Consider the following 23,211-nt stretch of genomic DNA (forward strand, 5'->3'; position numbering starts at 1 on the left):
GTGAGCTGGAAAGTGAGCTGCGTTCAGGGGGTCTACGTGTTTGAGAGTGTGAGTTGGAACCAGCTCCTTCAAGTTGGATGGGTTCCGCTGGTGTACAGCAAGTCATACCACAGATTCTGAATTGGATTGAGGTCTGGGCTTTGACTAGGCCATTCCAAGACCTTTACCCTCTATGGGCTAGGTGGGACGTTAGCGTCCCACTCTATTCAACAGCCAGTGGAATCGCGTGGCGCGAAATACAAATACCTCAAAAATGCAATCATTTCAATATTTCAAACAAATGACTATTTTACACCATTTGAAAGATAAGACTCTCGTTAATCTAACCACATTGTCCGATTTCAAAAAGGCTTTACAGCGAAAGCAAAACATTAGATTATGTTAGGAGAGTACATAGCCACAAATAACCACACAGCCATTTTTCAAGCAAGCATATATGTCACAAATACCCAAAACACAGCTAAATGCAGCACTAACCTTTGATGATCTTCATCAGATGACACTCCTAGGACATTATGTTATACAATACATGCATGTTTTGTTCAATCAAGGTCATATTTATATAAAAGAAACTGCTTTTTACCTTAGCATGTGACGTTCAGAACTAGCATTCCCACCCAAAACTTCCGGTGAATTTACTAAATTACTCATGATAAACGTTGACAAAATACATAACAATTATTTTTAGAATTATAGATACAGAACTCCTTTATGCAATTGCTATGTCAGATTTTAAAATAGCTTTTCGGCGAAAGCACATTTTGCAATATTCTGAGTACATAGCTCAGCCATCACGGCTAGCTAATTTGACACCCGCCAAGTTTGGGGCAACCTAAACTCAGAATTACTATTAGAAAAATTGGATTACCTTTGCTGTTCTTTGTCAGAATGCACTCCCAGGACTGCTACTTCCACAACAAATGTTGTTTTTGTTCCAAATAATCCATAGTTATGTGCAAATATCCCCGTTTTGTTCGTGCGTTCAGGTCACTATCCAAAGGGTAACGCGCGAGCGCAATTCGAGAGAAAAAAATTCAAAATGTTCCTTTACCGTACTTAGAAGCATGTCAAACGCTGTTTAAAATAAATTTTTATGGTATTTTTCTCGTAAAATAGCGATAATATTCCAACCGGACAATGCTGTATTCATTCAAAAAGGAAGAGAAAAAATGGCGGTCTTGTGAATGCGCATTTCCCATCTCTTCGCCACCAGGCAGTCCACTGACAAACTGTGCTCCTGTTATCTGCCCGGAGACAGGAGACGCGTCAATCCACTTTCTGAACGCTTTAGAGAGCCAATGGAAGCCTTATAAAGTGCTACATAACCCCACGGGCACTGTAGTTTTGATAGAGAAGGAAAGGGAGAACTACAAAATCGCAGACAGGCCACTTCCTGCTTGTAATCTTCTCAGGTTTTTGCCTGCCATATGAGTTCTGTTATACTCACAGACACCATTCAAACAGTTTTAGAAACTTCAGAGTGTTTTCTATCCAAATCTACTAATAATATGCATATTTTCATTTCTGGGAAAGAGTAGTAACCAGTTTAAATCGGGTAAGTTTTTTATCCGGCCATGAAAATACTGCCCCCTTGCCCAGACAGGTTAAATGTTTCCTCTTAAATCACTCGAGTGTTGCTTTAGTAGTATGCTTACGGTCATTGTACTGCTGGAAGGTGAACCTCCGTCCCAGTCTCAAATCTCTGGAAGACTGAAACAGGTTTCCCTCAAGAATTTCTCTGTATTTAGCGCCATCCATCATTCCTTCAGTTCTGACCAATTTCCCAGTCCCTACTGATGAAAAACATCCCCACAGCATAATGCTGGTGTTCTCGGGGTGATGAGAGGTGTTTTGTTTGCGCCAGACATAGCATTTTTCTTGATGGTCAAAAAGCTACATTTTAGTCTCATCTGACCAGAGTTATTTTTTCCATATGTTCGGGGAGTAACCCACATGCCTTTTGGCGAACACCAAATGTGTTTGCTTATTTTTTTTCTTTAAGCAATGGCTTTTTTCTGGCCACTCTTCCATAAAGCCCAGCTCTGTGGAGTATTCGGCTTAAAGTGGTCCTATGGACAGATACTCCAATCTTCACTATGGAGCATTGTTGCTCCTTCAGGGTTATCTTTGGTCTCTTTGTTGCCTCTCTGATTAATGCCCTCCTTGCCTGGTCCGTGGGTTTTGGTGGGCAGCCCTCTTTTGGCGGGTTTGTTGTTAATAATGGATTTAATGGTGCTCTGTGGGATGTTCAGACTCTGGGCCCTTTCAGAACAGGGCTGTGGTCCAAACACTTAAGACACACCCTATCCCCTCAGCCCTCAAATTAGTGGACACTTCTGACGACGTATCATGACGTCTGACGAGTATACACTTGCAAGGGAAGAAGGAATGATTTTTAAATGGACCACCCTTGGCCGGAAATTCATCACTCGTTCATCCCACGGTAATTGTGTTTTCAGCCACCTGTAGCTTGTGGGAGCTTGTGGGCACCTGTAGCTTTATATGTGCTACAGTCAATTATGAGTGTATGTCTACTTATATTAAATATATAATGATTAATATACGCCTACTGTATGATAGCTAACAAATTAATTAGCTAACTAACCTTAGCCTGCCTAACTTCTGAAGAAGGAAAATGTTTTATTTCTACATTTTCCAAAAGATAACCAAACGAAAATGTATTTACTTTTTATGTAGTAGCAAAATGTCCAACTTATTTGCATTCGTTTTTACTTACACTTGTATGTTGATTTCTCTATTGATGTTGTTTTTAAGTTTTCGCAGACTTTTCTTAGTGGATGTACAATCGTCGCGAGTTGAATTATGGGGAGTTTCAGGCCCCGGAGTGAACATAATTGTACACTCGTAAAGCCAACTAAAAATGAGGGCTGAGGGGCTTACGTTGCAAACCTCCCTTGGCTAATCATTTGGACCACCCTCCAAGATGGCGACGGTGATTCGCCCAAGGGCATAAGGCGAGGGTAAGTGAGCGAGGGTGTGTCTTTTAAGTGTTTGGACCGCAGCCCAGTTTTATATATACTGAGATCATGTGACACTTAGACTGCACACAAGTGGACTTTATTTCACTAATTATGTGACTTCTGAAGGTAATTGGTTGCACCAGATCTTATTTAGGGGCTTCATAGCAAAGGGGGTGAATACATATGCACGCACCACCTTTCCGTTTTTTATTTTGGGGAATTTTTTTAAACAAGTAATTTTTTTCATTTCACTTCACTGTTTTGTGTATGTCCATTACATGAAATCCAAATAAAAATCTATTTAAATTACAGGTTGTAATGCAACAAATAGGATACACGTCAAGGGGGCTGAAACTAACAAAAAAAAATCACAATGCCGTCGTAATATAAGCATGAACTGGCCGGACCTGTTTCAGATGGGAAGCATACGGACTTAAGGCTACCTGCCAAAATGACTACCGCCCTGTAGCACTAACGTCTGTAATCATGAAGTGCTCTGAAAGGCTGTTCATGGCACACATCACTTCCATCATCCCAGACTCCCTAGACCAACTCTGATTTGCATACCACCCCAACAGATCTACAGACGATGCAATCTCAATTGCTCTCCACACTGCCCTCTCCCATCCGGACAAGAGGAATACCTATGTGAGAATGCTGTTCAAATCAAAATCAAATCAAATTGTATTGGTCACATACACATGGTTTGCAGATGTTAATGCGAGTGTAGCGAAATGCTTGTGCTTCTACTTCCAACTATGCAGTAATATCTAAAAAGTAATCTAACAAATTCACAACGACTACCTTATACACACAATGTAAGGGAATGGAATAAGAATATGTACATAAATATATGGATGCGCGATGGCCGTGCGGCACAGGCAAGATGCAATAGATGGTATAAAATACAGTATATACATATGAGATGAGTAATGTAGGATATGTTAACATTATTAAAGTGGCATTATTTAAAGTGACTAGTGAAACCATTACTAAATTCATTTATTAAAGTGGCCAGTGATTTGAGTCTATGTTGGCAGCAGCCTCTCTATGTTAGTGATGACTGTTTAACAGTCTGATGGCCTTGAGATAGAAGCTGTTTTTCAGTCCCTCGATCCCAGCTTTGATGCACCTGTACTGACCTCGCCTTCTGGATGATAGCGGGGTGAACAGGCAGTGGCTCTGGTGGTTGTTGTCTTTGATTATATTTTTGGCCTTCCTGGGTGCTGTAGGTGTCCTGGAGGGCAGGTAGTTTTCCCCCAGTGATGCGTTGTGCAGACCGCACTACCCTCTGGAGAGCCTTGCAGTTGAGGGCGGTGCAGTTGCCGTACCAGGCAGTGATACAGCCCGACAGGATGCTCTCGATTGTGCATCTGTAGAAGTTCGTGAGGGTTTTTGGTGACAAGCCACATTTCTTCAGCCTCCTGAGGTTGATGGCTGTGGACCTATTAGGGCGGTAAGCAAACTGGAGTGGGTTTAGGTTATCAGGTAGGTTGGAGGTGATATGATCCTTGACTAGTCTCTCAAAGCACTTCATGATGACAGAAGTGAGTGCTACTGGGCGATAGTCATTTAGTTCAGTTACCTTAGCTTTCTTGGGAACAGGAACAATGGTGGCCATCTTGAAGCATGTGGGGACAGCAGACTGGGATAGGGATTGATTGAAAATGTCCGTAAACACACCAGCCAGCTGGTCTGCGCATCCTCTGAGGACGCGGCTTGGGATGTCGTCTGGGCCGGCAGCCTTGCGGAGGTTAACACGTTTAAATGTTTTACTCACGTCAGCCACATTGAAGGAGACCCCACTGTCTGGTAGTGGGCCATGTCAGTGGCAATGTATTGCCCTCAACGCGCAAAGAAGTTGTTTAATTTGTCTTGAAGCGAGACGTCGATGTCCGCGACAGGGCTGGTTTTCTTTTGTAATCCGTTCATCAACTACAGCTCAGTGTTCAATACCAGGAGGTCAGAGAATTCACTTCTCTGATGTTAGGTTAGCCTATATCCTATATTTTCTGTGTTTTTGAATGGAGCAGAGAGTGAAACCTAGGCTGCTTCCAGTTCCATAGTCTGGTATTTGAGTCAATTGGATGTGTACCTGTGGATGTATTTCAAGGCCTACCTTCAAACTCTGCGCCTCTTTGCTCGACATCATGGGAAAATCAAAATAAATCAGCCAAAACCTCAGAAATAAAATTGTAGACCTCCACAAGTCTGGTTAATCCTTGGGAGCAATTTCCAAACGCCTGAAGGTAACATGTTCTAGAGGTCGACCGATTAATTGAAATGGCCGATTAATTAGGGCCGATTTCAAGTTTTCATAACAATCGGTAATCGGTATTTTTGCATTTACATTTACATTTTAGTCATTTAGCAGACACTCTTATCCAGAGCGACTTACAGTAGTGAATGCATACATTTCATACATTTTTTTTCTCCGTACTGGTCCTCCGTAGGAATCGAACCCACAACCCTGGCGTTGCAAACACCATGCTCTACCAACTGAGCCACACCATTCCATTTTGGCCACTGATTTGCCTTTTTTCAAATGTATTTATTTTATTATTATTTTTATTTTTTTACACCTTTATTTAACTAGGCAAGTCAGATTAAGAACACATTCTTATTTTCAATGATGGCCTAGGAACGGGGGTTAACTGCCTTGTTCAGGGGGGATTCGTTTTTGCAACCTTCCGGTTACTAGTCCAACGCTCTAACCACCTGCCTTACATTGCACTCCACGAGGACCCTGCATGGCAGGCTGACTACCTGTTACGCGAGGGCAGCAAGAAGCCAAGGTAAGTTGCTAGCTAGCATTAAACTTTTCTTATAAAAAAACGATCAATCTTAACATAATCACTAGTTAACTACTCATGGTTGATGATATTACTGGTTATCTAACGTGTCCTGCGTTGCATATAATCGATGCGGTGCCTGTTAATTTATCATTGAATCATAGCCTACTTCGCCAAACGGGTGTTGATTTAACAAGCACATTTGCGAAAAAAGCACTGTCGTTGCACCAATGTACCTAACCATAAACATCAATGCCTTTCTTTAAAATCAATACACAAGTATATATTTTCAAACCTGCATATTTAGTTAATATTGCCTGCTAACATGAAATTGTGTCATATCTCTAGCGTTCATTGCACGTCGAGTCAGGGTATATGCAACAGTTTGGGCCGCCTGGCTCGTTGCGAACTAATTTGCCAGAATTGTACGTAATTATGACATAACATTGGAGGTTGGGCAATGTAACAGGAATATGTAGACTTAGGGATGCCACCCTTTTGATAAAATACAGAACGGTTCCGTATTTTACTGACAGGAAAAACGTTTTGTTTTCGAGATGATAGTTTCCAGATTCGACCATATTAATGACCTAAGGCTCGTATTTCTGTCGGTTACACCAGCGGTTACACCAGCCTAATCTTGGGAGTTGATAGGCTTGATTGAAGTCATAAACAGCGCAATGCATTGTAAAGGGCTGCTGGCAAAATGCACGAAAGTGCTGTTTTGAATGAATGCTTACGAGCCTGCTGCTGCCTACCATCGCTCAGTCAGACTGCTCTATCAAATTAAGTCTATGATTTGTATAGACTTGATAAGTCTATAGCTAGTTAGCCGGGTGCGCGCTAATAGCGTTTCAAACGTCACTCGCTCTGAGACTTCGAGTGGTTGCTCCCCTTGCTCTGCATGGGTAACGCTGCTTCAAGGGTGGCTGTTGTTGATGTGTTCCTGGTTCAAGCCCAGGTAGGAGCGAGGAGAGGGACGGAAGCTATACTGTAACACTGGCAATACTAAAGTGCCTATAAGAACATCCAATAGTCAAAGGTATATGAAATACAAATCGTATAGAGAGAAACAGTCCTATAATAACTACAACCTAAAACTTCTTACCTGGAAATATTGAAGACTCATTTTAAAAGGAACCACCAGCTTTCATATGTTCTCATGTTCTGAGCAAGGAAATTAAGCGTTAGCTTTTTTACATTGCACATATTGCACTTTTACTTTCTTCTCCAACACTTTGTTTTTGCATTATTTAAACCAAATTGAACATGTTTCATTATTTATTTGAGGCTAAATTGATTTTATTGATGTATTATATTAAGTTAAAATAACATGAAGGAGGCCTGGCTCTGGGCACAGGCACTGGACTCACCAGGCTGGGGAGACCCACTGGAGGCCTGGTCCGTGGAGGAGGCACAGGACTGACCAGGATGGGGAGACCCACTGGAGGCCTGGTCCGTGGAGGAGGCACAGGACTGACCAGGATGGGGAGACCCACTGGAGGCCTGGTCTGTGGAGGAGGCACAGGACTGACCAGGATGGGGAGACCCACTAGAGGCATGGTCCGAGGAGGAGGCACAGGATAAACCGGGCTGTGGGGGAGCACTGGAGTTCTGGTACGTAGGCTATTCACCCATACTCCAGGCTGAATGCCCACTTTTGGCCCGGCACGGGCGGAGCGCAGGCATTGGGCGAACTGAGCCCTCCCAGCGCCCTGGAGACACAGTGCGCAGAGCCGGCGCAGGATAACCTGGACCGAAACGGTGCACTGGAGACCAGACGCGCTGAGCTGGCACAATCCGTCCTGGCTCGATGCCTACACTCGCATGGCACTTGCGGGGGGCTGGCCTATAGCGCACCGGGCTATGAGTGCGCACTGGAGACACCGTGCGCTTCACAGCATAACTCGGTGCCTGACCAGTACCACGCTGCTTCCGGTAAGCACGGGGATTGGCTCAGGTCTAACGCCTGACTCCGCCAATCTCCCCGTGTGCCCCCCCAAAACATTTTTTGGGGGCTGCCTCTCGTGTCCGTCGCGCTCCCTCGGCAGGTTGTTGCAGTGGTCAAATAATTGTTCCCATGTCCAGTCAATCCTTGACTCCAAAACCTCCAGCGACCAGGATGCCATTACCTCCCAAGCACGCTGCTTCATCCCCTCCTGGTGCTGCTCCTTCCTCCGCTGCTTGGTCCGTTGTTGGTGGGTGATTCTGTAACGGCCGTCGTCAGAATTAGACCAAGGTGCAGTGGAGGATGTGTTCATCATTAGAATTTTAATAGACTGAACGAACACAATACAAAAACGACCAGAAACAGTTCTGTCAGGAAAAAACACTAACAGAATACAATCACCCACAAAACCCAAAGGAAAAACAGGCTACTTATGTGTGACTCCCAATCAGCAACAACGAACTACAGCTGTGCCTGATTGGGAGCCACACACGGCCAAACCAAAGAAACCAGCCAACATAGAAAAATGAACATAGAACGCCCACCCAATGTAACACCCTGGCCTAACCAAAATAAAGAACAAAAAACCCCTCTCTATGGCCAGGGTGTTACAACCTGGTAAAGTGATTGCTGTCCTCGTAATGAAATTATCAACAACCCTGTATATATACAAATGACCATATACAGTGATTGTTTAAAGCCAAACTATCAAAACTATTGCTCATGTTGAACCTGAACAATCTAAATAAAATATATTGTAATCTCCATTCAACAGGTAGCCTATAGCCAGATGAGAGTTGTGTCTCCAGTAGCTTACTTTTATTCTGGTAAAAGACCATTTTCAACAGCGCATAGATAACAATAACCTATCAAATGACATAGGTTGTCACTCAACTAGTAAAGCCACTTTAGTATTTGAATGCTGAAAGTGCCATGCAGATGTTCAAGATCAGGAACAGGCCGCATACCTGGTGTTGGTCAGCGCTTAAAGCTGGGCACTGTGCCCAGTTTGACTAGGCTACTGATATTCCATGGGGTTGCTCGGCATGCAAAATGACTTGTAGATCAATGACTATCAACACAGTTACATGCTTAGTTTGACATTGAAGGAGAGGACGCATCAGTCGTCACATTAGGTATTTTCAGAAGGTAGAAAGAAAGTAATATGAACAAAACATTTTAGTGAATCGGCAATGCCTAACAGTTTGAACTGATTTTCTGACCAATGCATTCTACATTTGGATCGGTTTGGGGTCCGCAGACCGATGCAGTCTGAACTTAAACATTTGAATCTGCGACCAGTATGGGTGAATCGTTACATCCCTACACACTAAAAAGAGGTTGTTGTCTAGAAGTGGAGATGACAGTAGAATTGCAATATATGGTCTACCACAGGACTTGGGGATATTAAGGACTGGGGGTGAAACAGCACTGCAGGGATAGGCAGTATACCCTCTTTTACTATATATCAGTATTGCTGCATGGACCGGTTTGGGTTTTTATTTTACTTTCTGCAATGGTATTTCAATGTTTGGTTTGTTAAATGTGATACGCCACTCCAATGCTGTTTTTATATTTCACCTCATATGCTAGATGAGTTGTCTCTCTTCCTCTCCTTCTGCTTGCCACTTCCCCATGCGCTTCCCACACCCAGCCCTTTCCCCCGTCACTCAAGGAGAGCAAGTTGTTGCTCGACCTCGGAGTCACGGGCACTTACCGACAAGTTGTCTGCATGGTTAGATGCAACAGGACAATGATGCTGCTTTCCACTTTGCTTCTCATTATAAATCTGCAAGCGTTCTATTATTACACTATTTGTTTGTGTATCTTACTGTCTGCAAACAGATAGTTTGTATTTTCTTAGCAAGTGAATAAATTGCGTCAGCTGGCTAGCTAAATGTACTCATTTAGTCAGCGCAAACGTAGTTAGCTAAAACAGGCTCATAACAGTGCTGATGTAGGCTTAGATCAGCATTTTGTTTGTGCAACGATATCTTCTAAATCAGAGAGGAATAGGCTAGCATTAATATGTTAGCTAGCTAGCTACATGAAGTAAGAGAAAACAAAAATATAACATCCAATTAGGATCAGCTGGGAAACACTGACCAACACTTTGGTTCCTACCCTGTCACAATAATTCCTCCCAGGCTTTTTCATTCGTTGTCATGCTTTCCTCCTGGCTACCCTAACCCCGGCCAACAGCTTCGCACTCCCCGCAGCTACTTGCCCGAGCCTCCACAGCTTCTCCTTCACCCAAATTCAGAGAACAGATGTTCTGAAAGAGCTGCAAAACCTGGAGCCGTACAAATCAGCTGGGCTAAACAATCTGGACCCTCTCTTTCTAAAATTATCCACTGCCATTGTTGCAACCCCTATTACTAGTCTGTTCAACCTCTCTTTCGTATCGTCCGAGATTCCTAAAGATTGGAAAGCTGCCGCGGTGATCCCACTCTTCAAAGGGGGTGACACTCTAGACCCAAACTGTTACAGACCTATATCCATCCTGCCCTGCCTTTCTAAAGTCTACGAAACCAAGTTAACAAACAGATCACTGACCATTTCGAATCCCACCTTGCCTTCTCTGCTGTGCAATCCGGTTTCCAAGCTGGTCACGGGTGTACCTCAGCCACGCTCAAGGTACTAAACGATATCATAACTGCCATCGATAGAAGACAGTACTGTGCAGCCGTCTTCATCAACCTGGCCAAGGCTTTCGACTCTGTCAATCACCGTATTCATATCGGCACACTCGACAGCCTTGGTTTCTCAAATGACTGCCTCGCCTGGTTCACCAACTACTTCTCAGATAGAGTTTAATGTGTCAAATTGGAGGGCCTGTTGTCCAGACCTCTGGCAGTCTCTATGGGGGTACCACAGGGTTCAATTTTCGTGCCAACTCTTTTCTCTGTATATATCAACGATGTCGCTCTTGCTGCGGGTGATTCCCTGATCCACCTCTACGCAGACGACATCATTCTGTATACATCTGGCCCTTCTTTGGACACTGTGTTAACTAACCTCCAAACGAGTTTCAATGCCATACAACACTCCTTCCGTGGCCTCCAACTGCTCTTAAACGCTAGTAAAGCCAAATGCATGCTTTTCAACCGTTCGCTGCCCACGTCCGCACGCCCGACGAGCATGACTACTCTGGACGGTTCAGACCTAGAATATGTGGACAACTACAAATACCTAGGTGTCTGGCTAGACTGTAAACTCTCTTTCCAGACTCATATTAAACATCTCCAATCCAAAATCAAATCTAGAATCAGCTTTCTATTTTGCAACAAAGCCTCCTTCAATCACGTCGCCAAACTTACCCTAGTAAAACTGACTATCCTACCGATCCTCGACTTCGGCGATGTCATCTACAAAATAGCTTCCAATACTCTACTCAGCAAACTGGATGCAGTATATCGCAGTGCCATCCGTTTTGTTACCAAAGCCCCTTATACCACCCACCACTGGGACCTGTATGCTCTAGTTGGCTGGCCCTCGCTACATATTTGTCGCCAGACCCACTGGCTCCAGGTCATGTATAAGTCTATGCTAGGTAAAGCTCCGCCTTATCTCAGCTCACTGGTCACGATAACAACACCCACCCGTAGCACGCGCTCCAGCAGGTATATCTCACTGGTCGTCCCCAAAGCCAACACCTACTTTGGCCGCCTTTCCTTCCAGTTCTCTACTGCCAGTGACTGGAGCGAATTGCAAAAATCGCTGAAGCTGGAGACTTCAGCGATACATAGTCCATCTGTAAATTGCCCACCCAATCTACCTACCTCATCCCCATATTGTTTTTATTTACTTTTCTGCTCTTTTGCACACCAGTATCACTACTTGCACATCATCTGCCCATCTATCACTCCAGTCTTAATCTGCTAAATTGTAATTACTTCGCTACTATGGCATATTTATTGCCTTACCTCCTCACGCCATTTGCACACACTGTATATAGACTTTCTTTTTTTTCTATTGTGTTATTGACTGTACGCTTGTTTATTCCATGTGTAACTCTGTGTTGTTGTTTGTGTCGCACTGCTTTGCTTTATCTTGGCCAGGTCACAGTTGTAAATGAGAACTTGTTCTCAACTAGCTTACCTGGTTAAATAAAGGTGAAAAAACAAAACAAAAAAGAGCAATATTTTAGAAGTGCTGCCCACTGTATTCCAACTATTTACAATAGTCATTATATTTCCATGATTTCAACAGATCACCCAAGTGTTTTTATCTAGTTTGCCCATATCATGCAGCCCTATGTGGCACAGTGTGGAAATGATAAGAAATGAGTGCAGGAAATGCAGAAATGAATGAAAATGCTGAAAATTATTGATTGAAGTTGGATTGAACAGTATAAAACAATCAGCATGGAGAAAACCCCACCTATAATTTGTGTTGCCACTCCCCTGCCACCCATACACCACTTATGAAGCATATTTCGAACTTGTATTATTCAAAAATGCTGTCACATACCGCCATATCATAAAAAAATATTGTGGTATGATATTTGGGCCATTCCGTACAGCACTGTATGTCTGTTGAGAATGAGCCATGTCGGTGCTGTGAAGATCAAATTACTGTTTTAACCAGGACCCTTGCTTGTGTATAGGATTAGAGTTCTGGAGGGGGTTTCTCTTTCTCTCTCTCTGCCTCACCATCTCTCTTTCGCTCCCTCTCCCTTGCTCTGTTGTTTTTCAGTGCCAGCAAGTAGTCAGGGGCAGGAGTGCAAATCTGTTGAAAACTTTAAAAGGATACCAAAACTCTCTCACGCTGTGCCGTACTGTGATTTGCTGTGTTGAAGGATTCCAGTTGGAGGTTTGTCTCCCTGCTTATTCCCTCCTGATTCAGGGAATCCTCCAACTGGGATTTCTGAAACTTTGGGAATATTTCTGTAATTTTGCAGCCCTACTTTACTTTGTAGCCTAATTATACTACTGTAGCTCCCGAGTGGCGCAGCGGTCTAAGGCACTGCATCTCAGTGCTTGAGGCGTCACTACAGACATCCTGGTTTGAATCCAGGCTGTATCACAACCGGCTGTGATTGGGAGTTCCATAGGGCGGTGCACAATTGGCCCAGCGTCGTCCGGGTTTGGCCGGTGTAGGCCGTCATTGTAAAAATACGAATTTGTTCTTAACTGGCATGCCTAGTTAAATAAAGGTAAAATAAAACAAATAAAAAGTAGCCTTCATCTAACCTAACTGTTTCTTTCTCTCAGTTGCAGAGTCGTAACCATGGGGAAGGGATGCATCACAGCAACTAAGTACTTCCTGTTCCTCTTCAACCTCCTCTTCTTTGTAAGTGACATCACCACCTTCAGCCCTAGCCTGCTATCTATGTCAATGGATATCTATGACAACCCCAGCCACTGTAGCCTTCATTTGCATCAAATCCATCTGATTTAAGAGAATATTACTCTACGTGTATAATGACTAGTAGTTATTGAAGATCATTCATAGAAAATGTGTGTATCCAGTGCCCAGTTTCTGTTTGCTGTTCTTTCCATGTTGTTCCTGTTTTCATTATCATTTGAATATGGTAGGCTGTTTATTGAAATATCCCAGAGATTAGCAGAGTACATGTTATTTTCCAAACTGATGTGTTGTAGTACTGTACACATTCAGAACTGCTGGTTTTCATCTTCTAGAAAGGAAGGAAATACCATTGAGGTCAAAAGACTTTACCTGGCAGAGACTGTCCATAAGAGGTTTTAAGAGAGTTCCACGAAACCATGCTAGAAGTAATTTTCTTTAGCTCCGGTAAAATAGGTCTTTAGTTTTGAACGGTTTGAGCTAGAGAGAAGTGGTTTTCTGCATTGTAAATGTGCAACCATGGACACAAAGCCATGCTCTGTTTGTTTCTATGTCAGAGCCTGTGGTACAACTAAGCCTATTCACTTGCTAATAGTTCTCACAGGCAAAGTAAAATGATAAAAACGATACCAATGTAACAACAGGCTGAGTGCACCAGACTTGAAAAATAAGAGAAAAGAGAGGGAGCAGACATAGTATAATTTCTTATTTTAGAGACATACCGCTTTTCCAGTTGTCTCTATTTGTTATCTCACTGATCTGGTTTGCAATGAGCCCAACATTTACAGTAAGAATCTACCTGCCTGTATTATATTGTACTGGTCCAGGACAATTGTTGCTATCTGGCTCTAAGGACCATGAAAAAGAGTGCCACCTTGTAACTCAATTCCTTTTCCCTCTGTAGATCTTTGGAGCATTGATCATGGGCTTTGGACTGTGGGTTCTCCTGGATAACCAGAGCTTCATCGCAGTTCTGCGTAAGTAAGAACACAGGCACACACACACCCTTTGTGATCTTGCCTGATAGTTGTTGATACTGTCTTTCTTTGCTCAAGTGTTCTATGCACAGGGGAAGCCAAAAGTAGAGATTGGAAATTGTGCTTGTCAGATCCTAAAGTGTTACTACCTCAATCCATGTCCAATCCTAAACCCTTAGCCCAGTCTGTGCAGTTTATGTGGCTCTCATCTTACTTGTCTCATTCCCACAAACACCAACCCAAGGGAAGAGGGCCATAAATTAAGAGCAGATGGATGTAAGCACTAAAACAAAAATGTGACCCACAACTGATAGATAGCGTATGGTACTCTCAACCACTAGAAACAGCTAAACAGCTATATGCACACACACATGCATGCGCAAGTGCAAACACATACAGGCGGAAGTGATAGATCACTAGCGATAGGTTAGTGATTAACATCTGAAGTAGTTTCATACTGTGTTAGAGGATGGCAGTTTACTTCAACCCTACTAACTTTGCCGTTCACACACAGCACGTCACCTTATTTCCTAGATTGTCTCCATATGTGATAGATCACCTTAATTTGGTGTTATGTAGCAAAATTTGAAACTGTGTTTTTTACATTGGATAAAAGCAGAGACACAGGGCTACAAAATGGTATATCTTACGCTGTATTTGAGGAACAATGGGAAAGTAATTCTGCTTTGAAAGTTGATAAACGTGTAACCTCACTTTTGAGAAAATGTCCCTTGAATGTTTTTGTACACCTACTGGAGAGCTCTTCTTTGTCTACACCCATTGTTCACACCCTCTTAACCTCTCTAGGGCCGGCGGGACGAAATCGTCCCACCTACGTAACAGCCAGTGGAATCCAGTGGCGCGTTATTCAAATACCTTAGAAATGCTATTACTTCAATTTCTCAAACATATGACTATTTTACACCATTTTAAAGACAAGACTCTCGTTAATCTAACCACACTGTCCGATTTCAAAAAGGCTTTACAACGAAAGCAAAACATTAGATTATGTCAGCAGAGTACCCAGCCAGAAATAATCAGACACCCATTTTTCAAGCTAGCATATAATGTCACAAAAACCCAGAAGACAGCTAAATGCAGCACTAACCTTTGATGATCTTCATCAGATGACACACCTAGGACATTATGTTATACAATACATGCATGTTTTGTTCAATCAAGTTCATATTTATATCAAAAACCAGCTTTTTACATTAGCATGTGACGTTCAGAACTAAACTTCCGGTGAATTTACTAAAAATGTACTAAATTACTCACGATAAACGTTCACAAAAAGCATAACAATTATTTTAAGAATTATAGATACAGAACTCCTCTATGCACTCGATATGTCCGATTTTAAAATAGCTTTTCGGTGAAAGCACATTTTGCAATATTCTAAGTAGATAGCCTGGCATCACAGGGCTAGCTATTTAGACACCCAGCAAGTTTAGCACTCACCAAAATCAGATTTACTATAAGAAAAATGTTATTACCTTTGGTGTTCTTCGTCAGAATGCACTCCCAGGACTTCTACTTCAATAACAAATGTTGGTTTGGTCCCAAATAATCCATAGTTATATCCAAACAGCGGCGTTTTGTTCGTGCGTTCAAGACACTATCCGAAAGGGTAAAGAAGGGTGACGAGCACGACGCATTTCGTGACAAAAAAATTCTAAATATTCCATTACCGTACTTCGAAGCATGTCAACCGCTGTTTAAAATCAATTTTTATGCCATTTTCCTCATAAAAAAGCGAAAAAAGCCACTTGCCAAAAGCGCAAATGTGTTTCAGCCAGAGGCTGCCTCGATATCATTCAGCTTTTTCCCGGGCTCTGAGAGCCTATGGGAGCCGTAGGAAGTGTCACGTTACAGCAAAGATCCTCAGTCTTCAATAAACAGAGACAAGAAGAACAAGATCTTGTCAGAGAGGGCACTTCCTGTAAGGAATCTTCTCAGGTTTTTGCCTGCCATATGAGTTCTGTTATACTCACAGACACCATTCAAACAGTTTTAGAAACTTTAGGGTGTTTTCTATCCAAAGCCAATAATTATATGCATATTCTAGTTACTGGGCAGGAGTAGTAACCAGATTAAATCGGGTACGTTTTTTATCGGGCCATGTCAATACTGCCCCCTACCCCCAACAGGTTAAGCCAGCCCCACCCATCTCTTTAAGGATTCACATGTGAAGTCATGTGCTACACAGTGAGTAGTGTAGTAAAGATTAAGACTAAGAGGTAAAAGTAGTAGCCTACAATAACGAAAAATTCCAGTTACAGATAAATATTTTATAAATATTAGATGACACTTGTCTAAATTGATAAGTCATGTGAAATACATGCTATAATCCCACAGCCACATTTTGTTAAGTGGATGGGTCTCTACAGAAGGTGTAAACGGTAAAGCGAAATGGTTACTTGCATAGTAGCAATATCAAAAATAGATAGTGTCAATATAAAGAAAAAAATAACAAGTGTCGATGCCAGTAGAAAAAAAGCAAAATAATATACAGTATGTACAAGAACAATATCAATAACGATATCAGTGATGTATGAGTTATATGCATACAATCAAGGGAAAAGTGGTTGAGCAGTAGGATAAAATGTTTTAATTGTAGTAGCAACGTATGGCAAGTGTGTTAGGAGAGAGTCATGTGAATAGAGGCACTGCAGATAGTGTTGATGACTGGGAACTCACCCCCTGTCCAAACCACGCATGAACAATGGAATCTATATTCGGAGAGCCTGTTTCTGTGCTGCCATTGACTTTGGTGCAGGGCATGTGATGTCCATAGCCTCTTCGTCGCAAAACTCCCTGATCTTGTCAAAAATATATGTTTGTCTAGCTGTGTCCAGTCCAGGTGGTGCTTGTACAGGCAGACCATCTATGGGAGGAAGGATGTCAGCATTGCACAGCAACTGAAACCTGGTCATGACTGAGTCCGAATGCTCCTTGGAGACAACAATACCAGGCTCCAGAGCATCGAAGCTGTAAAACAGGAAATAACCAAAAAAATTGAGAGGACATTACAACCTTGCGTAACATCAATTCACCTCCCAAGTTTAGATAAGAAGAATAACCTAATACAATGCAATGAAAATAATATTCACATGAAGTGCTGGTACTGCTTGATCTGTGGCAGCTGCCTGAACTACGGAGTCAGGTGTTGTTGCAAGCCATAGCTTTCCACTAGGAAGTGAATGTCCAGACTGTGGTGGAGCTTGTGCATGGTCTGCCAGGCTGAATACCAGAGCACAATCTTTTTCTTGTTTTGACCACTGCAGACAGACTGCTCACTGTAAACAAGTGCTTGCTTGAGCCAGCTCTCTTTTTGATGGGAGGCATTAGATCATTCTCCTTGTATGACTGGCGGAGGAGAGTCAGGGGTGTTCTACTGATGCTGAAAGTCAAATTCCAGGTAAAAAATGTTAACATTATAGTACAATAGATAGCCGTAATCACCGTCAGACACACCTGTATAACTTGATGGGTCATGTAATCCTCTGATCTTTTGTTTAGACATGCTAGCTAAACAATGAACCATAATCCTAATCCGTAGTACTAGCAATAAAAATCGATTGTCATAGCTAGATAAAGTCAACCAAATAGGTTCAATGTTAGCTAGTTAGCTAGCTAACATTAGGCTATAACTAGCAATGCAAATGGATTTCTGAGATAATATTACTCCACAGATCATACACATAATGTTAGTTAGCAAGCCAGCCAGCTAGCTAACAGTAAGCTTTAATTTGCAATAAAAACAACTTTCTGACAAAATTAGATACATTTGAAGTCGGAAGTTTACAGACACCTTAGCCAAATACAGTTAAATTCAGTTTTTCACAATTCCTGACATTTAATCCTAGTAAAAATTCCCTGTCTTAGGTCAGTTAGGATGACCACTTCATTTTAAGAATGTGAAATGTCAGGATAATATTAGAGAGAATGATTTATTTCAGTTTTATTTCTTTAATCACATTCCCTGTGGGTCAGAAGTTTACATACACTCAATTAGTATTTGGTAGCATTGCTTTTAAATTGTTAGGTCAAACGTTTCGGGTAGCCTTCCACAAGCTTCCCACAATAAGTTTGGCCCATTCCTCCTGACAGAGCTGATGTAACTGAGTCAGGTTTGTAGGCCTCCTTGCTCGCACACACTTTTTCAGTTCTGCCTACAAATTTTCTATTGAATTGAGGTCAGGGCTTTGTGATGGCCACTCCAGTACCTTGACTTTGTTGTCCTTAAGCCATTTTGCCACAACTTTAGAAGTATGCTTTGGGTCATTGTCCATTTGGAAGACCGATTTGCAACCAAGCTTTAACTTCCTGACTGATGTCTTGAGATGTTGCTTCAACATATCCACATCATTTCCCTCCCCATGATGCCATCTATTTTATGAAGTGCACCAGTCCCTCCTGCAGCAAAGCACCCCCACAACATGGTGCTGCCACCCCCGTGCTTCACGGTTAGAATAGTGTTCTTCGGCTTGCAAGCCTCCCCCTTTTTCCTCCTAACATAACAATGGTCATTATGGCCAAACAGTAAAATTTGTATTTCATCAGACCAGAGGACATTTCTCCAAAAGTATGATCTTTGTCCCCATGTGCAGTTGCAAACCGTAGTCTGGCTTTTTTAAGGTGGTTTTGGAGCAGTGGCTTCTTCCTTGCTAAGTGGCCTTTCAGGTTATGTCGATATAGGACTCGTTTTACTGTGGATATAGATACTTTTGTTCCTGTTTCCTCCAGCGTCTTCACAAGGTCCTTTGCTGTTGTTCTGGGATTGATTTGCACTTTTCGCACCAAAGCACGTTCCTCTCTAGGAAACAGAAAGCGTCTTCTTCCTGAGCGGTATGACGGCTGCGTGGTCCCATGGTGTTTATACTTGAGTACTATTGTTTGTACAGATTAACATGGTACCTTCAGGCGTTTGGAAATTGCTCCCAAGGATGAACCAGACTTGTGGAGATCTACAATTTTTTTTCTGATGTCTTGCCTGATTTCTTTTGATTTTCCCATGATGTCAAGTAAAGAGGCACTGAGTTTGAAGGTTGGCCTTGAAGTACATCCACAGGTACACCTCCAATTGACTCAAATGATGTCAATTAGCCTATCAGAAGCTTCTAAAGCCATGACATAATTTTCTGGAATTTTCCAAGCTGTTTAAAGGCACAGTCAACTTAGTGTATGTAAACTTTTGACCTACTGGAATTGTGATACAGTGAATTATAAGTGAAATGATCTGTCTGTAAACAATTGTTGTAAAAATGACTTGTGTCATGCACAAAGTAGATGTCCTAATCGACTTGCTAAAACTAGTTTGTTAACAAGAAATTTGTGGAGTGGTTGAAAAACAAGTTTTAATGACTCCAACCTAAGTGTATGTAAACTTCCGACTTCAACTGTATGTATAATATCTGAATCTGTAGCTAGACTCTTACCCCTATACATGGATGAATGCTTCACAGCAGACAGCAACCCCTTTCATTAAATAACATGTCCTGTGTCGTTTCCGTTTTTTTTGTACAGCTTTCTTGGCCCGTTGTGTCAAATCACTCTGGTTCCCATCGTCTGATTCATTTTCAGAGTCAGAGAGAGTGAACATGGTATGATTGTCCTCCTGAAAGTAGTCCATCACAACTTGTTCCCACTGACCTTTGTCGATAGCGCCAGATCAATTCAGGGCAGCAATGTTATTGAGAGAAGTCGCAACACATTTGTAGTTCTCCATGGCTAACGTTATATCTTTATCAAAAACTGCAGTAGAAAGGATTATCTACTCATAACGAGCAGCTCATTTTATAGACTGAAGATGCTACACGGCAGACCAATCCAAAACTCATCTCTCGGCATGTCCAGCCCATTCATTATCTCAGCCAATCATGGCTAGCGTGAAGGTTTCTGACTTTTTCTTTGGCTAAACCAAATCAGTTCGTAATTCAACAACTTTATTCATATTTACAGATGGCATTCACGTTTGTTATTAAGGCACATAAAAGTTCAAATGTTCAAGAAGGCATTTCTACCCGAAAACGCATTTTGATAAAAAAAACGCCTCCTGTGAAGTCGTGACTTGCGACATACGCCTAGTTTCCTGAAACGAGTCATATATGCAGGTACAAACACTTTGCACGCCCGCGCAGATGCAGGTGCGCAGACACATATCGTTAGATCTGTTTCAATACCTTACATGCCGTGTGAAGAGGTAGCAGATTTCCCCACCATCTTTTCTGCTTTAGTTTTATTGGTTTCTTATAGACACTGCGAGTCAGTAGGAAGCCCAGTCTCACTCTGTAGCCCAAGGAGAGCAGGCCATCAAGGGAAACATGGATGAAAAACCACCTTTTATAAATCTACCTTATCCATTATAAATGCTGACAATGTGTTCAGCTTCAGCAACAGATGGAGCTACAGAAGAGCATAAAGTTGATCCTCTCCCTTCAATGATTCTTTTGATTTTCATCTGGAAGTCATACATCACCAACTTTCTATTTGAACTGCTCTTGGAAATGTACTTCTCTTGGCATGTAGGATTCTTTCCTGCATAACTCTGAACTTAATTCTAGTTGATTGTATTCCATCAACGAGTTGTATTGCTGGAGCAACCAGTGAGATCTCTCTCAGAAGGTTAGGTGGAGTAGTAGATAGTCTATATTTAGTCTGGAGAGAGTATTAACTGGCCAGAACTGGAAGTGTTTCCCGGACCTCTCTTCCCTGTGACACACACACACACACACACACACACACACACACACACACACACACACACACAGAAACTTAACATGTTTCCCGGAGCTCTCTGGTCTGGCCTGGGTCCTCCCTCCTCTCTTCCCTGTGGTCATAATTTTCCACTGGGTCTCCTTTAAAAAAAAGATTACTCATCTCATGGGGCTTCTTGGCTAAATAAAGGCTAAATTAAATATATCACTGAGGAATGGAGATTCTGGAATCGGCATTTCCCTCTTGATGTTTTCCAAGGTCACTGAATGTTGATTGATGCCTGCTGCTAAGCCTAGGCGATCATCCCTCTCTGCTGATCTAGGATCTGTGCCCCCCTGCCATATAATCATATTCATTATAATCTAAAAGGCGTACCCAATCCTAAATCAGCACTACTCCTACTCTGACACTCATTGTGAATATGGGATACTGAACCACCCTGGATCTGTTCTGACCAAGGTCGGGTGTCCGGGACATAACACAAAGCACAGCCCTGGCCCCAGTCTCTTTATCATGCATTGTTTTCATTATCCAGCTGTTCCTCTACAGATAGCTGAGATCCTGTATGCTCCCCCTATTCCCTCGGATCATACCCTTACCTTTTTCCCCCAGGACCCACTTTTTCACATAAAAAAAATGCCCCCAACCTAGGATATGTATAGACTTTTTTAACCTGTTGGGGCTAGGGGGCAGTATTTGCACGGCCGGATAAAAAACATACCCGATTTAATCTGGTTACTACTCCTGCCCAGTAACTAGAATATGCATATAATTATTGGCTTTGGATAGAAAACACCCTAAAGTTTCTAAAACTGTTTGAATGGTGTCTGTGAGTATAACAGAACTCATTTGGCAGGCCAAAACCTGAGAAGATTCCTTACAGGAAGTGGCCTGTCTGACAATTTCTTGCCCTCCTTGATCATCTCTAACAACTACAGGGGATCTCTGGCATGACGTGACACTTCCTACGGCTCCCATGGGCTCTCAGAAGGCGGGACAAAGCTGAACGATGTAATTCCATCCCCAGGCTGAAACACATTAGCGCGTTTGGCAAGTGTTCTATCAGAGGGCCATTAGACTGAGGCTCGTGCATGAGGGGATAGCATGCTTTTACTTTCACTCTCTTTGTAATAAAAAAAAGAATTTCCCGGTCGGAATATTATCGCTTTTTTACGAGAAAAATGGCATAAAAATTGATTTTAAACGGCGGTTGACATGCTTCGAAGTACGGTAATGGAATATTTACAAAAAAAATGGTCACGAAATGCGCCGTGCTCGTAACCCTTCTTTACCCTTTCGGATAGTGTCTTGAACGCACGAACAAAACACCGCTATTTGGATATAACAATGGATTATTTGGGACCAAACCAACATTTGTTATTGAAGTAGAAGTCCTGGGAGTGCATTCTGACGAAGACAGCAAAGGTAATAACATTTTTCTTATAGTAAATCTGACTTTGGTGAATGCTAAACTTGCTGGGTGTCTAAATAGCTAGCCCTGTGATGCCGGGCTATCTACTTAGAATATTGCAAAATGTGCTTTCACCGAAAAGCTATTTTAAAATCGGACATATCGAGTGAATAGAGGAGTTCTGTATCTATAATTCTTAAAATAATTGTTATGCTTTTTGTGAACGTTTATCGTGAGTAATTTAGTAAATTCACCGGCAGTGTTCGGTGGGAATGCTAGTCACATGCTAATGTAAAAAGCTGGTTTTTGATATAAATATGAACTTGATTGAACAAAACATGCATGTATTGTATAACATAATGTCCTAGGTGTGTCATCTGATGAAGATCATCAAAGGTTAGTGCTGCATTTAGCTGTGGTTATGTGACATTATGGGTGTCGGATTATTTCTGGCTGGGTACTCTGCTGACATAATCTAATGTTTTGCTTTCGTTGTAAAGCCTTTTTGAAATCGGACAGTGTGGTTAGATTAACGAGAGTCTTGTCTTTAAAATGGTGTAAAATAGTCATATGTTTGAAAAATTGAAGTTTTTGCATTTTTGAGGTATTTGAATATCGCGCCACGGGATTACACTGGCTGTTGAGTAGGTGGGACGCAAGCGTCCCACCTAGCCCATAGAGGTTAAAGCTTATTACCTGCAATTCTATGTAGTTTAACAAGACTCAAGACAACAATAATAAAATTGATAATAATTGATAAGGAAAATAAAATCTAGACCCGATTTCCCCAAATATTATTTCACTACCAAATGTTTTATTATGATAATCTATATGAACCTTCAATTTAATTATACATATTATTTTTTACAGAAAGTGAATTGATCAATTCCCAAGCAAAGTCAATTTGTAATTACTCCTCGACTTTAAAAGGTTGTAGCTCAGCTCCTGAATGTCATAGAGAGAAGCCTTGTGCATCAGAGTCGTGTCTTCCTCTGGCATTTTGCCGCTTGCTTCTAGCCTAAAGCATCATGTTATTCCCATCAAATTCACCATAGAATCCTCAAACAAGGTT

At 42.0% G+C, this 23,211-nt stretch overlaps 1 protein-coding gene across 2 annotated transcripts in view; it reads left to right on the plus strand.

The window, feature by feature from the left end:
- The window catches only part of LOC106573025 (CD82 antigen), a 60,141-nt gene that overhangs the window by 15,161 nt on the left and 21,769 nt on the right, over positions 1-23,211 (plus strand). For both annotated transcript variants that reach the window (XM_014147626.2, XM_014147625.2), the window contains 2 exons: positions 12,938-13,016; positions 13,936-14,008. In XM_014147626.2, the coding sequence (XP_014003101.1) occupies positions 12,954-13,016; positions 13,936-14,008 (136 nt within the window). In that variant the 5' untranslated portion in view covers positions 12,938-12,953. The remainder of the gene's footprint in view (positions 1-12,937; positions 13,017-13,935; positions 14,009-23,211) is intronic.

This window comes from Salmo salar, chromosome ssa16 (genome assembly GCF_905237065.1).
Source record: "Salmo salar chromosome ssa16, Ssal_v3.1, whole genome shotgun sequence".
Taxonomy (NCBI): Eukaryota; Metazoa; Chordata; class Actinopteri; order Salmoniformes; family Salmonidae; genus Salmo; species Salmo salar.